The sequence below is a fragment of the Scyliorhinus torazame genome, chromosome 3 (genome assembly GCF_047496885.1).
Source record: "Scyliorhinus torazame isolate Kashiwa2021f chromosome 3, sScyTor2.1, whole genome shotgun sequence".
Lineage (NCBI taxonomy): Eukaryota > Metazoa > Chordata > Chondrichthyes > Carcharhiniformes > Scyliorhinidae > Scyliorhinus > Scyliorhinus torazame.
The window spans coordinates 154,580,716-154,596,732 of record NC_092709.1 but is presented as its reverse complement, the minus strand read 5'-3'; the positions used below and the strand labels follow the sequence as shown (position 1 = coordinate 154,596,732).

The window sequence follows — 16,017 nt, the reverse complement described above, 5'->3', positions numbered from 1 at the left end:
ATCCCTTGCCTCCACTTATTAGTTATGCAACTTGCTAGGACAATGGTCTCAGCATGATTCAAGTGTCGGCCGACCCAACAGTACAACCCCCACTATCCCAAGTACTGATGCCAGTGCCCCACAAACTGGAACCCACTTCTTCCCACCAGTCTTTAAGCAACACATTAATTTATCTTATCTTATTTGCATGTGCCTCTGGTAATAATCCACAGATGATTACTTGGGTGGCATGGCAGCACAGTGGTTAGCACTGTCGCTTCACAGCACCAGGGACTCAGGCTCGATTCCTGGCTTGGGTCACTGTCTGTGCGGAGTCTGCACGTTCTCCCCGTGTCTGCGTGGGTTTCCTCCGGGTGCTCCGGTTTCCTCCCAGAAGTCCCGAAAGACATGCTGTTAAGTAATTTGGACATTCTGAATTATCCCTCCATGTACCTGAGCAGTCACAGGTGTGGCAACGAGGGGCTTTTCACAGCAACTTTGTTGCAGTGTTAATGTAAGCCTACTTGTGACAATAATAAAGATTATTATTATTTTGAGATTCTGCTTCATAATTTGGTGACTAGCTCCTCATACTATGTGGAATCTCCTTCTTCGACCTGCCTATGCCATTCATACTTACATGGACCACAACCACTGGGTCCTCCCTCTCACTGCAAGTTTCTCTCCAGCTCTTAGCAGATGTCCTGAACCCTTGTACTGTGTAAACAACACCGCCATCTGGACTGTCGTCTTTGCTGCAGAGAACAGTGTTAATCCCCCTCATTATTCCATCCCCTACAACCACTGCATGCCTTTTGCTCTTCCCACTTGAATGGCTTCCTATAGCAAGAGGTCTTACAACACCAGGTTAAAGTCCAACAGGTTTGTTTGGAATCACTAGCTTTCGGAGCACTGCTCCTTCAAAGAGCTGCGCTCCGAAAGCTAGTGATTTCAAACAAACCTGTTGGAATTTAACCTGGTATTGTAGGACCTCTTACTGTACCCACCCCAGTTCAACACCGGCGTCTCCACATCGTACCTATAGCAAGGTGTCGTGGTCTGTCAGCTCATCGACAAATTAAAGGACCGCAAACCTGTTGAAGGATTGAAAAGGCTGAGGTTCCTGCACTCCTGCTCTCTGGGTTCCCTTACCTGCCTCACTCACAGTCTCACCCTCCTCATGAAGAATAAAGCCACAATAAATAAGGGGAAACTGTTCACATTGGTGGAAGGATGGTGAACCAAAGTACATTGTTTTAAAGTGATGGGCAAAAGGAGCAAAGGCGATATAAGGAAAAACGTTTTTACGCAGCAAGTGGTGAGGATGTGGAATGCACTGATTGAGGGTGTGGTAGAGGCAGGTTCAAACAGCTTCGAAAAGAGACTTGGACCATTATCTGAAAAGGCAACATTTTCAGGGCTAAAGGAAAAGGCAGGAGAGGGACACCGAACAAGCAGGGCGGGCCGAATTGCCTCTTCCTCTGCTCAAACCAATCTGAGACCCTCTTATAAACCCCAATGTCACATTATCACTGCTCTATTAGCCCTAACCTTGATTGAAAAGTGCCCTTTGAAAGAAGTATGAACTAAATTTAACGCTGTAAGAAATCATCCCGTTACCCTGCGGGGTGGAGACTGTGTCGTGGAACTGAAGGATAAAGTATGGGATCACTTTCAATTTCAGCCGGGGATGGATAAACCGCCCGCTCCCCACCCACCGCCGATTTCCCTGTCCAGTAACCTCGGCGGCGAAATCCCCCAAAACCTGTGTTTGCAGAGCGCATTTCAGGCGGGCTATTTCCCCAAAGCCTTTGCCCAATGAATCGCTTTTGAGATGTGGTGATTTATGCTGACAACCTAAAATAATGGGATGAGCTTGCAGTCCGGTGATTTAGCTCCGCTGTGTGTGTCCGCTATTGCAGGAGTTTGTAAGAGCGCTGCTTTGCAAAGGCAGCTTGTCGCTGTAAATGGGGCGGCTCCTCTGGGTGAACCTTGCTAAGGTGTGGTCCTGGATGTGGTGAAGCAGAGCTCAGGTATTCTCTGCATTGTTGCAGAGTGACGCCCCGTTCATCGTGGGCGTTGCTTGCAACATATAAATGGCCAGAAACCCCAGCCTATCGCCACTAACGGTTGCATTTCCCTCCAGAGCATCTCACAGAAGAACCTTCGAGGTAGGTTCCCTCTCCTCGTTGATTTGGTCTTTTTGTTTTGATTTGGCAAATCGGGGTTCTTCAAAGTCCGGCGGGTGCACGTGCAATTTAGTCAAATTAACTTTTTGTTTTCCCCCTTTCCCCCACTTTCTAGCCGCCACTTTCTGAGGAGAGACAGTGGCCAGATTGCAGCCATGCAGTTGTCGAGAGTCGCTGTGCTCCTGTTGTTCCTCTGCGTCGCCCAGTGTCTCCTGGCGGGGGCAAGCGAGGAGAAGAAGCGGAGGAGGAGGAAAGGCAAAGGACAGGACCAGGAGCAGCCGCAGGACGGGGGCGCAGCAAGGAAGGCAGAGAGCAGCCCGAGCGGGGCAGAGCAGGGGAAGAGGCAGCGGAAGGGCTCAGCCCCCCAGCAGGGAAGGTTCCTCAGCAAGGACAAGGCACAGTGCAAGTGGAGGCTGAGAGGGGAGGACGGCGCTGACAGGAACCTGCGTGTGGAGTGCAAGAAAGGAGCTGATGATTACTGGTGTGAGTTCACGGGAAAACCATCAGCCTGCGCCAAGTACGCGGAGGACGCAAAAACCTACTGGAAGCAAATCACCCGGGCGCTGAAGAAGCAAAAGGCAATGTGCAGCGAACCATCGGCGGTGCTGAAATCCAGCTTGTGTCGAAGTACAAAAGCAGCGAATCTGAAAATGACCGGCTCCACACAGCAAACCGCCGCAGCCCCGGGCAAGGAGCAACCGAAGCTGCCGAGCCCCTTATCCACTGTGGACCCTGACGCTCCAGATATTGACAAAGTTGCTTCGGAGTATTGCAGCGAAAACTGGGGGTCTGTCTGCAAGTTCGTGCTGTCAGCAATCCAGGGCTGATACAATAAGGGACTGCAATGTTGTGTTTCTATGCGATTGTTCATTTTACTCACTGCTTAATGAGTGGGACTATATTTGTATAGCTGATCGATTATATTAAAGTTCCGTGGTTTATAAATGAATTTGTAAAACTCAAAGTGCCCCTAATTTATTAACAGCCGTTCTGGAATACAGTATCTCATGTTAAACTTTCATACATGTGTAGCTTTACAACGTGTACTGGGGAGTAGTGCAGCGTTGTGGGCGGGACTAACCATTCAAACAAGTTGTAAAGTCCACACTGCTGTCAAACCAGCCCATAGTAATAATTTGGTTTGAAACGACAATGAATCGAGTTCCCCGGAACGTTTTACAGACTATGTACTCATCGACACATACTGCCAATTTCAGCCGTGTTTTTTGTTAATGTCATGTCCTGCTTCGACCAATGTCACTTCAATGAAAATGTTACTCCTGTTGACAGCACGGCCCTCGTGTTTTACTGACGTTTGAACGATCGAGTTTCTAGATTAACACAAGCCTATTGTAAATAAAACCAGGTATATTTAACTAAAACCGTTAATAAAAACTTTTTTAAAACTTTATTTTACCTCGACGCTGTTTTTTTTTCAGAACGCGCGAAAAAATACTCAAGCAAAGTCTTAAGATTTATATTCGAACTGCTCGTTAAAGTGCTGCGTCCATATGAACTGAAACACTGGGCAGCAGCTGACTTTAATGCTGCTTATATTACGATATAAAAAAAGTCTGTGAAGACAGACTAGTTTTCAAACCTTGTCTCTTGTTCGATGCAACCATACCCGTTGCATTTTTCTCTCCTGGCTTAGAATTCTCTTTATCAACCCATCAATTTAAGGGGAATTAACAGCATCGGTAATACTAGGAGGAAAGTGCACGCTGCAATTATTCAAGGATGCTGCTCTGTATTGACAGTAACATTTTAAATGCTGAGCGCACCTCTGGAGTGCCTAATGTTGCCCTTGTGGTTGTATGGAATCCCGGCATCTGATTCAATGTGATGTGACTTTGTCTTGCCCAGAAGATCTGGTAGAGTCCAGTTGGGATGTTACTTTGAATTAAGAAGTCACCATTATGCTTAAATCTACCAAAGCAACAACTTGAGTGTCTTTAGGTATTAAAAGGTCTCTTCACCAAATGGTTATCAAACAAAATTTGACACCGAGTCAAGTAAGAAGGTATTGAGCCAGGTGATCAAACGCTTGGTCAAATGGGCAGGTTTTAAGGGAATCCAGCTCCAAAGGTAAAGGTGTTTAGTAAGGGAATTTCAGAACTCAGGGGTCTTGGCAGCTGAAGAAATGTCCGCCAGTGGTGGAGGAATTAAAATTGGAGATGCTCAGGGCCAAAATTGGAGAAGCACAGCTATCTTGGAGGGTTGTAGAGTTGGAGGAGATTATAGAGATGGGGAGAGACGATCATTGAAGGATTTGAAAACAAGCAGGAGAATTTTAAAAAGGACGTTTTAGTTAACTGCGAGCTAGTGTGAGTCAGCAAGCACATGGTTGATGAGTGGAGAGTATCTGGTGCAAGGACATGGTAGTTTTGAATGACCTAAGGAGGGTAGCATGTGGCAGGCACATTGGAATAGGAAAAGACTGAAGGTAACAAAGGTATGGGTAAGGGTTGCAGTAGCAGATGAACTGAGGCAAGGGTAAAGTCAAAATATATAAAAGTCACGTCAACAGCACCTTCCAAACTCACAATCTGTACTACCTAGAAGGAGACTGGCAGAAGATGCATGGAATACCACCATCCCAAGCCACTCACCAATCTGACCTGAAACTGTATTGCCGTTGCTACACTGTTGCTGGCTCAAAATCCTGGAACTCCCTCCTTAACAGTTCATGGGCGTACCTACATCTCATGGACTGAGGCAGTCTCTTAAGGGCAATTAGGGATGGGCAATAAAAATGCTGACCTGGCCAGGGATGCCCACGTCCATGAAAGAGTAAAAAAGGTGGAAATAGGCAGTCTTACTGATAGCGCGGACAAGTAGTTGGAAACTCATTTCAGGGTCAAATAAACATTAAATATCAGGTAAACTCATCATTGGGAAAATAGTGATAACTGCAGCAGTTTGATTCAGTTACAATACTCACATCAGTATCCAGGTGTGGGCCCATGCTCTACAAAATGATAATACAGTTTAAGCTGACAATGGTGTACTGAGAAAAACCACATCGTCCTTAAATCAAGCCCTTGTCCGCCTATGCAAACAATATCTGCGTCGGCTTCCTCCGGGTGCTCCGGTTTCCTCCCACAGTCCAAAGATGTGCAGGTTAGGTGGATTGGACATGCTAAAATTGCCCTTAGTGTCCAAAACGATTAGGTGGGGTTACTGGGTTATGGGGATAGAACACAGAACATAGACAAATACAGCACAGAACAGGCCCTTCGGCCCACGATGTTGTGCCGAACCTTTGTCCTAGATTAATCAGATTATCATAGAATTTACAGCGCAGAAAGAGGCCATTCGGCCCATCGAGTCTGCACCGGCTCTTGGAAAGAGCACCCTACCCAAGGTCAACACTTCCACTCTATCCCCATACTCAGTAACCCCACCCAACACTAAGGGCAATTTTGGAGACTAAGGGAAATTTATCATGGCAAATCCACCTAACCTGCACATCTTTGGACTGTGGGAGGAAACCGGAGCACCCGGAGGAAACCCACGCACACACGGGGAAGATTTGCAGACTCCGCACAGGGAGTGACCCAAGCCGGAATCGAACCTGGGACTCTGGAGCTGTGAAGCAATTGTGCTATCCACAATGTTACCGTGCTTTCCTTAAGAACAAATTAATCTACACTATATCATTCTACCGTAATCCATGTACCTTTCCAATAGCTGCTTGAAGGTCCCTAATGTTTCCGACTCAACTACTGCCACAGGCAGTGCATTTTATGCCCCCACTACTCTCTGGGTAAAGAACCTACTTCTGACATCCCCCTATATCTTCCACCATTCACCTTAAATTTATGTCCCCTTGTAATGGTTTGTTCCACTCGGGGAAAAAGTCTCTGGCTGTCTATCTATTCCCCTGATCATCTTATAAACCTCTATCAAGTCGCCCCGCATCCTTCTCCGTTCTAATGAGAAAAGGCCTAGCACCCTCAAGACCTACTCTCCATTCCAGGCAACATCCTGGTAAATCTCCTTTGCACCTTTTCCAAAGCTTCCACATCCTTCCTAAAATGAGGCGACCAGAACTGTACACAGTACTCCAAATGTGGCCTTACCAAGGTTTTGTACAGCTGCATCATCACCTCACGGCTCTTAAATTCAATCCCTCTGTTAATGAATGCTAGCACACCATAGGCCTTCTTCACAGCTCTATCCACTTGAGTGGCAACTTTCAAAGATGTATGAATATAGACCCCAAGATCTATCTGCTCCTCCACATTGCCAAGAACCCTACCGTTAACCCTGTATTCCGCATTCATATTTGTCCTCCCAAAATGGACAACCTCACACTTTTCAGGGTTAAACTCCATCTGCCACTTCTCAGCCCAGCTCTGCATCCTATCCATGTCTCTTTGCAGCCGACAACAGCCCTCCTCATTATCCACAACTCCACCAATCTTCGTATTGTCTTCAATTTTACTGACCCACCCTTCAACGCCCTCATCCAAGTCATTAATGAAAATCACAAACAGCAGAGGACCCAGAACTGATCCCTGCGGTACGCCACTGGTAACTGGGATCCAGGCTGAATATTTACAATCCACCACCACTCTCTGACTTCTATCGGTTAGCCAGTTCGTTATCCAACTGGCCAAATTTCCCACTATCCCATGCCTCCTTACTTTCTGCATAAGCCTACCATGGGGAACCTTATCAAATGCCTTACTAAAATCCATGTACACTACATCCACTGCTTTACCTTCACCCACATACTTGGTCACCTTCTCAAAGAATTCAATAAGACTTGTAAGGCAAGACCTACCCCTCACAAATCCGTGCTGACTATCCCTAATCAAGCAGTGTATTTCCAGATGCTCAGAAATCCTATCCCCCAGTACCTTTTCCATAGGGTGGATGTGTGGGCTTAAGTGGGGTGCTCTTTCCAAGGGCTGGTGCAGACCCGATGGGCCAAATTACCTCCTTCTGCACTGTAAATTCTATGATCTTTATTAGTGTCATAAGCAGGCTTACATTAACACTGCAATGAAGTTATTGTGAAAATGCTCTAGTCGCCACACTATGGCGCCTGTTCGAGAACAGCGAGGGAGAATTCCGAATGTCCAGTTCACCTAACAAGCACTTCTTTCGGGACTTGTGGGAGCACCCGGAGGAAACCCATGCAGACACGGGGAGAACATGCAGACTCTGCACAGACAGTGACCCAAGCCAGAAATCGAACCCAGGTCCCTGGCGCCATGAGGCAACAGTGCTAACCATTGTGCTACTGTACCTTCCACAATCATGTGGTTGGCTAACGTTTGTAACTTTGCCAACTCCACCTAATTCTCACCGTGGGGGATCTTGCTCTACACATGCCTGCTATATTTGCCTACATTAACAATATTGCACTTCAAAACAGGCCTTCCCAACATGTGCAAAGGTACACCATACACGCAAGTTCTTATATTTTGTGTATTAATTCAATGGACACTGATCAGCGGTTTGGCTTTAGCAATTGTTTTATGGACACCGTTTAATGTTGTGGGAATGGGTGAAACACTTGATGCTGTTCGAACAGAGAAGGATAACAAGCATTGATCGGTGGAATAAATTAGCGTTGGGGGTTAAATGTGATGCAGGATTAAATTACTTCTCCCCCAATAGTTTAGAAATTATGTCACTATTTTGCATCAATGAACAGTAAAAAGTTCTTTGTATCAACGTGGAAGTGCAAATGTCGAAATTCATGAATTAGCTGTGCCGATTACATAATGATCAATGTCAAACTAATGACGTTTCACTTTACATGTAAGGACAAAATGCTAAACAGCAGCATCTAAATGGGGTATCGCCATCCGGAATACCACAGCCAGGTATCATAAACAATTTAGGTTCCTCTGAACACGTCCAGTTTAATGAGCTTAAGGAGGGATTACAAAGATTGGAGAACCGTGAAACCCCTCTTTGAGTCTCCACATCTCTGGTGGGAAGCAATCAAGGGGAACATCAAACGGTTTTTCATCCTCAAGGACCTTCAAAAGGTGAGAGAGAGACGAGGGGCCATATCCAGGCTCCAGAAAAGTATGCAGAATTTGCTCCAGCTGCAGTCGATGGGGGTTGATGTCAAGGAGGATCTCCAAGAGGTGAAGAGCCAGCAAGCCTCGCTCTACACCTCGGAGGCCTCCAAGGTTATCTTCTGTTCCAGAGTCCGCTCCGTGGAGCAGGATGAAAAGTGCTCACGCTTCTTCTTCCAAAAGGTGCACAGAAAGACCTCTGCGATCAGCAGCCTGAAGGAAGAAGATGGCTCTGTAAAGTCATCGCAGTCTGACATCCTGAGGATAAGCCAATTCTTTTATGCCGAACTGTATGACCTGAAGCCAACAGATAGCACTGTTTCCCAGACCTTCCTGTCATCCATCACGGAGGTCTTAGGCGACAGCGAGCTGGGAAACCTGGACAAACCGCTAACTCTGGATGAACTGACAAAGGCCGTCAAGTCCTTTGAGACGAGTAAAACTCCCGGAAGCGACGGCTTACTGGCTGAGTTGTATTCGGCTCTGTGGGACTGGATGGGCCCAGACCTGCTGGAAGTGTACGAGAGTATGTTTCTGGAAGGCAGCATGTCAGAATCCATGAGGAAAGGCATCATCACCCTCATCTACAAGCAGAAAGGGGAAAGGGAAGAAATTCGAAATTGGCGACCCATTTCACTGTTGAATGTGGATTATAAAATTCTAGCCAAGGTCATCGCCAATCGGGTCAAGTCTGCTCCGGAGTCGGTGGTCCACCCTGACCAGACCTGTGCTGTACCAGTCAGGAAGATCTCTTATAGCCTCGCGCTACCCAGGGAAACGATCGCCTACGTGCAAGACAGGAGGGTGGACACCTGCCTCATCAGCCTTGACCAGGAGAAGGCTTTTGACAGAATATCGCACACCTACATGATGGATGTGCTCTCCAAAATGGGGTTTGGGGAGGGAATTCGCAATTGGATCAAACTGCTCTACACAAACATCTATAGCGCAGTCTCAATCAATGGGTGGGAATCAGAAAAGTTCCAGATCAAATCAGGAGTCATGCAGGGCTGCCCTCTCTCCTCTGCCCTGTTTGTGTGCAGCATAGAACCTTTTGCCGAGTCCATCAGGAAGGATCCGGGTATAAGAGGAGTGACAATCCCAGGCAGTGGAGGCATGCAAGTCAAGGCCTCCCTGTACATGGGCGTCGTTGCCGTCTTCTGCTCGGATCCCGTGTCTGTACGCAGGCTCTTGAATGCCTGCGACCAGCTTGAACTGGCCTCAGGAGCCAAGGTAAACCGTGGCAAGAGCGAGGCCATGTTCTTTGGGAACTGGGCCGACCGGTCCTTTGTCCCCTTCACTGTGAGATCAGATTACCTGAAGGTGCTGGGGATATGGTTCGGAGCGGCTGGGGCGTGCACCAAAAACTGGGAGGAGCGCATAGCCAAGGTAAGACAGAAACTGAGCTGGTGGGAGCAACGCTCCCTCTCCATTGCGGGCAAAACCCTGGTCATCAGGTGTGAGGCACTCTCGGTGTTACTGTACGTAGCGCAGGTCTGGCCCATTACCCGACCCGACACTGCAGCAGTCACCCAGGCCATCTTCAAATTCATCTGGAATCCAAGATGGACCATGTCCGAAGGGACACTATGTACAAACCTCTGGAGAAGGGAGGGAGAAACGTACCCAATGCCTACCTCATCCTGTTGGCCACCTTTGTGTGCAGCTGCATCAAGCTGTGCGTGGACCCCCCGTATGCAAACACCAAGTGCCACTACATACTAAGGTTCTACCTGTCCCCGGTGTTACGAAGGATGAGCCTGGCCTCATTGCTGCAGAACGCTCCAAGTAGTTGGACCGTGCCGTACTACCTGTCCCTCATGGAAACATTTTTGTAGGAAAACACCTTTGACCACAAGGCAATGAAGCAGTGGTCAACACGTAATGTCCTCGAGGCCCTCAGGGAAAAGGAGACTGTGGAGGACATTGGATGGTTCCCTGAGCAGTCTGTCAGAGTCATCTGGCAGAACGCCTCATCACCAGAACTTTCAAACATGCACCAAGACCTAGCTTGGCTGGTGGTGAGAAGGGCCCTCCCTGTCAGATTCTTCATGTACACCCGAAGGCTCAGCGCCGTTGCACGCTGCCCTCGGAGTGGCTGTGGGGGAAATGAGACGGTCACCCACCTCCTTGTGGAATGTACCTTTGCAAAGAAGGTCTGGAGAGAGATGCAGTGGTACTTGTCAAGGTTCATCCCGAGCAGATCTGTGACACAGGACTCTGTGCTCTACGGACTGTTTCCAGGGACACACACCGAGACAAACATCAATTGCTGCTGGAAGGTCATCAACTCTTTGGTCTGCCCAAAACTTGCTGATCTTCCAGGGCAAAGAATTGTCCTCGACTGAGTGTTGCAGACTGGCACATTCCAAGGTCCAGGACTACGTGCTGAGGGACGCACTCAAGCTTGGGGCAGCTGCCGCCAAGGCGCAATGGGGAAAGACCACTGTGTAAGGTCTTACCAGCAAATGTACACCGAGGGGCGGGTAACAGTGTAAACCCTCCTCGGTCTGGGCCATTAACACTCCAATGTATAAAACAAACCTGACAATGTAAATATTTAAGAATTGTAACGTAAAGAGCGATATGTGTGTAATGTTATCAAAGTTGAATGGAAGAAAGTCAAGGGAATGTGTAACTGATGGAAATGTACAGTCAAGACAATTCGAAATGTTCTGCAATGTTTATGATGGATTTTATGAATAGAGTATATTTTTTGGAAAAAAAATCTCTCTCTCTGATTCGCTGATTGTAACCATAGTTATGTGATGCCTCCAATCTGCCACTGCCTCCCATTGATTTATTAAAGCTGCGCCTCTCTTGAAGTGGGCGGGTTCGTGGCTCCCACTCTGTCAGCACAGCGCTCACCCCACGCTTGGGGAGCCAATCCGATTCCAACGAGTTGTCTTCCAGTGACTCCCATTACATCGCCCCTCCCAACGCCCACCCAGCTCTCCGAACAGACCTGTTCCTGCATTTTGGGAGATTATCGGATTTTACCGAGAATTGTTTTCGGTCTTTCTTCTTTCCTTTACTCCCACCTTCATTTCATGTCAGTTTGTAACATTTCCCAGAGTCCGCCTCTCTGCACGTCCACAGACCGTCGGCGTTCACACACAACTTCGTGCTGGTCAAATCTTTGGGGGCGGGCGGACACTTGGGTAGCGGGTACATCGGACCTGGCTGGAGCAAAATCACATTGTATTTTCCAAACATACATTTGTCCCCCAGCCCACATGTACCAACCGGGACATTTTAAAACAGTCTCATTCAGGAGTTCTGAACATGTTTAATTTTTAACTGCCAACTCTGCAAAATCACTCTCCCAATTTGTAACTAGGTTACCATTCTGTTTCCCTTTTTGTCTGACATTCATTGTCTTCTCCCTGTCTCTTTCTCTGTATTGTACACTTTCCATTTTCTTTTGTCCTATTCTGTAACAGGCTAAAAAACACTTCCTTAATTTCAAAGTGTATTGGGTCACCCGCCGGCTGTGGAAGACAGAATTCTTCCTTCTTTCATGTTCTTCCCTCATATTCCCCTTGAATTTCTCTCCTTCTCCCCTCTTTCAAATTAGTTTAGAAAAAAATGCGATTTTTTTTTTAAAGCACAGTGGTTAGCATATTGCTTCACAGCTCCAGGGTCCCAGGTTCGATTCCCGGTTTGGGTCTGTTTCCTCCGGGTACTCCGGTTTACTCCCACAGTCCAAACATGTGCCGGTTAGGCGGATTGGCCATACTAAATTGCCCTTGGTATTCAAAAAGATTAGGTGGGGTTACTGGGTTACAGAGATAGGTTGGAAGTGTAGGCTTAAATAGGGTGCTCTTTCCAAGGGCCGGTGCAGTTTATAATTAAATTATAAGTTATAATTTATAATTTCTCCCTTAATTTTCTTGCCTTCATCCTGCTTCTCCCTCTGCCACTGCTCCTTCCGCTCCCCCTGCCCACCTCTTTCCAGTTTCTTTTCAGCGTTACCCACCTCTTTTAACTTTTCTCATTCGCTTTTTGTCCATCTGTATTTCCTGATTTCCTCACTTTCTCATGTTTAGTGTGGTCAGATGTAAGCAAGAAAGGAAGAAAATGACCATTGAAACAGCATAGAGAACTGATAAGAACATGCATGACACCACTGAAAGAGCCAAAAAGCGAGTGAGTGCAGGCACAGAGGAAATCTGGAGCACATGTGAGGCAGAAAAGAGCAGTGAGAATTGTGGAAGTTTGCAATTCGGGCACAAACTCCTCGGCCACTTTGCAACATACTGCTTATTTATGGAAATTAGGAACTGTCACTAAATTTATTTACATTCTTGCACTTCAAATAATGGATCTCAACATTCCAGTGCACTGATTTCAAACTGAGATCTATAGGAGATTGACGTCCAAACATGAGTACAGAAATACGAGTTCAGTCATTTCATAATTTTAAATTTTATTTTCCATTTTTTGCTCAACTGCCACATAAAATATTCACAAAGTGCTGGAGCATGACATCTTGCAGCATGCCTGGTTGGTAAGGCATTTTCCTGCACTTATAAACTCAAAACATTTTTACTGAGAAGTTGCTGAAAGTGTGGGCTGGTAACGATGAAGCAAGGTCAATAGGATATGTGGGACCTTGGTGAACAATGGGACAGATAGTGTATCCTCCTACCCAATGAGATTTAAGGATTGAGAACTTAATAGACAAAAGACTGAGAAGGAGGGTAAATTAGAGTATAGTCAACCACAGAAAGAAATACAGGGGGGAAGAAAAGGTTGGATTACTCGAGAGAGAAAGCAAAGGGACAGAAAGGAAATAAAATATTTGACATTTTTAAAACCTCCAAAGATAATTCACAACTCAACTCCTGAGGGGGCAAAAGTGGTTGATTGGCCGTAATCAACAATTACCATGTTATTAAAATGATACTTACACTGTTAATTACTTAAGTCTGTGGCATACTCAACAGGCAATTAATATGCAAATGCTGCAACTGGATGAAACTTAACAAAGTTCAGTGCAAGGTCACAATTTTACAAATCTAATGATGGAGCAGCACAAATTATTTAGCAATTTGTGTATTTCTCGAACTGCAAGTTGCTTAGCCAATTTGCACATCAGTAACAAAATGTGCTGTTCAGATTTTAGAAACCAAATTCCAGTCTATTAACTTCCATTCAATTTCCATAGGTGATTTGTGATTGTATTCTGCAACATAGTTTCCAGAAATAGAAACTATGGGGTCACGTGTTGTGAATGCAGGAGTTGCTATCCATCTTTTCATTCTTTTTAAAATTCTGTTGCACACCACATAATTATTTGTTCCTGACGTGTGTGTCCTTTTCCAGGTTCCTGGAAGAAGACCCTGGCTAGATTTTGGTGATGGGGAGCTGAGTTAAGTCAAAAAAAGGAAGTGGGGCCAGCTTGTAGTGTTGGTTTTGCTGGTGAGCAGGCCTACGCTTTGGCAACGCTGGAGATGTTGAGATGATGGATGCCATTGGGAATGATGCTATGCACGACGGTTTCAGTTCCTTGCTGCAGGTTGTTGGTGTTCATGTTGATGAACTGCAAGATATCCTTGAGAGAATGGATGAAATGGAGAAGAGAAGCTTGGCAGTCGATAGGGCAGTCTTCTTCATGGGGGCTTATCTTCAGTCCTTGGAAATCCTGTTACATGGAATGTTGACTATCCAGTTCGATTCGGGGAGATGGGGCCGGACAGGGAGTGTTTGTGCACCCGGTCTGGGGACAGATTCCCGACGGGTCTGAGAGCTGGCTGCCATGCTTTAGCAATCTCAATTTGAAGGTTGGACATTTCGAGTTCGGTGGAGCACATTGTCTTCAGGGCCTCGGGTCGGTGGGGGATCCCGACCACTGGTATTACACTGTCTTTTCCTCAATGTTCGTTGAGAAGGATTCGAGGTGGCTAAACACGTCAGGCCACCACCTCCCATCAGTGCCTATGTCTCCCACTACCTGTGCTTCAGGGCGATGACATGGCGGAGGTGCAGGGGCTTCGATGAGACTCTGGAGGGATCCTGAATGATTCTCAACATTCTTGTCACGACTTTGGGTTTTTCCAGCTCCATGGATGGTGATGTTATCCTGCAGTTCATCATGAATCTTGAACTTTCTCCTTGTGATTATGCCACTGATTTTATGCTATTGTCTTTTATCCCGACAAGGGTGTAGGGTATATGAGCACAGAGGCGGCAGTCCCCAGTTATCCTGTTATGGCAAAAATCATACTGAGTTGTTAGTGTGACATGAGAGTTGTGTGGTAGTTCCCAAGTTTTTTTAATGTGCTTGGTGTGAAGATGGTTGATGTGGCTATTAAAGTCCTCATTGTGGGTGAGGAAAGCCCCCAGTTATAACTATTAGTATCATGTTTTTCTATTGTTATTTTGTTATTTTGCGATTATGGAATCTTGCTTATCTCCTGTGAAGGAGCAGACAGATCATATATTTTAGAGAAGTTTGGGTTCAGTATGATTCTTCTTTGTCCTTGGCGCCTCTGATGTTGTTGGAGTAGGGGGAAATATGCAATGGAACACACCAATCCTTGATTGGCTAGCCTTCTTCGATATTTATTTGACTGTGTGGGTAGTGGCAGTGGTCACTTGATTTAGTAATTTAGGGCAGAAGTAACTATATTTATCTGGGTTTGGTGGAGGGTATGTTGAGAGTTGAAGTAGGTTCCCCTTCCTCAAGTTGTCCCATTTTGTGGGCTCCTGATCTGTTCTCCTTCTCAAGATAAAGTCTGAGTGCTGTGGATCAGTGTTGTTGGAGTCTTTCTGTGGTTGGAGGGTAGGCGCGGTGGGAGAGTTAGGTACCCTCCTGTATAAGCAGTATGATACAGAGACTTCCAGATTCTTGAGACCTGGGCTCCTCTGGGGAGCAAGTGTCCTGTTTCTGGTGATGTTCAGGGGCTGTTCTGCCCCAGAATCCTTTTTGTAAAGGAGTATAATCCTAGATCTTGTCGGGCGTTTTTTGGTTAATCCTGGTGTTCCTCTTCTTTTGGGGTTCCCTTTCCTTAATTATGTAAGAAGGGCATTGATACAGACTCTGATTTGGTGTATTGTGTCTCAGGGCTGAAGGGGGCAGAGGATCGTACCCCTCCCGAGATGCCCCGTTTGTGGGTGCCTTGACCATTCATCTTCTCCTTGTTGGTGGGGTTTCCTTGGTGGAGGATGGTGTTAATCTTCCAGTGTCGACGGTGATGGAGCAGTGCATCTGGTGTAGATGGATAGGATTGAGGTCTGTTGTGTAGCAAATTTTGCATGATGTAGGTAACCTTTGTTTACTAGCTACTGTATATGAGAGTGTATAATGCCAAGCCATGTCATGTACTGAGGGCAGTATCCTACTGCTCCCCTATGCTTGGGATGTTCCTTCTTAGCCCATGTGTCCTGGAAGGCTGAATGAGGATTTGAATGAGCAGCTTTTTCATTTCTTGTCTTGTGGTGGGGGGTGAGGGGGTGGCCTGTGCCATGGGGCCATGTGCTCATCGAACATAGAACATGCAGTGTAGTGGGAGGCCATTCGGCCCATTGAGTCTGCACCGACCCACTTAAGCCCTCACTTCCACCCTATCCCCGTAACCCAATAACTCCTCCTAACCTTTTTTAGTCACTAAGGGCAATTTATCATGGCCAATTCACCTAACCTGCACGTATTTGGACTGTGGGAGGAAACCCACGCAGACACGGGGAGAACGTGCAGACTCCGCACAGTCAGTGACCCAGCAGGGAATCAAACCTGGGACCCTGGCACTGTGAAGCCAGAGTGCTATCCACTTGTGCTACTGTGCTGCCCATGGCTGCAT

General features: G+C 46.6%; 1 protein-coding gene across 1 annotated transcript; it reads left to right on the top strand.

Annotated features, from left to right (window-relative positions):
- Positions 1 to 1,971: 1,971 nt before the first annotated feature.
- Positions 1,972 to 3,579, top strand: fgfbp1b (fibroblast growth factor binding protein 1b). Its single transcript, XM_072496409.1, has 2 exons — positions 1,972 to 2,150; positions 2,284 to 3,579. Exon 2 carries the CDS (start codon positions 2,324 to 2,326, stop codon positions 2,993 to 2,995), a length of 672 nt encoding a protein of 223 aa, XP_072352510.1. The 5' UTR covers positions 1,972 to 2,150; positions 2,284 to 2,323; the 3' UTR covers positions 2,996 to 3,579.
- Positions 3,580 to 16,017: the final 12,438 nt, after the last annotated feature.

Excerpts from the sequence above, each read along its gene's own strand:
- fgfbp1b (XM_072496409.1), top strand. The coding sequence starts at position 2,324 with ATGCAGTTGTCGAGAGTCGCTGTGCTCCTGTTGTTCCTCTGCGTCGCC.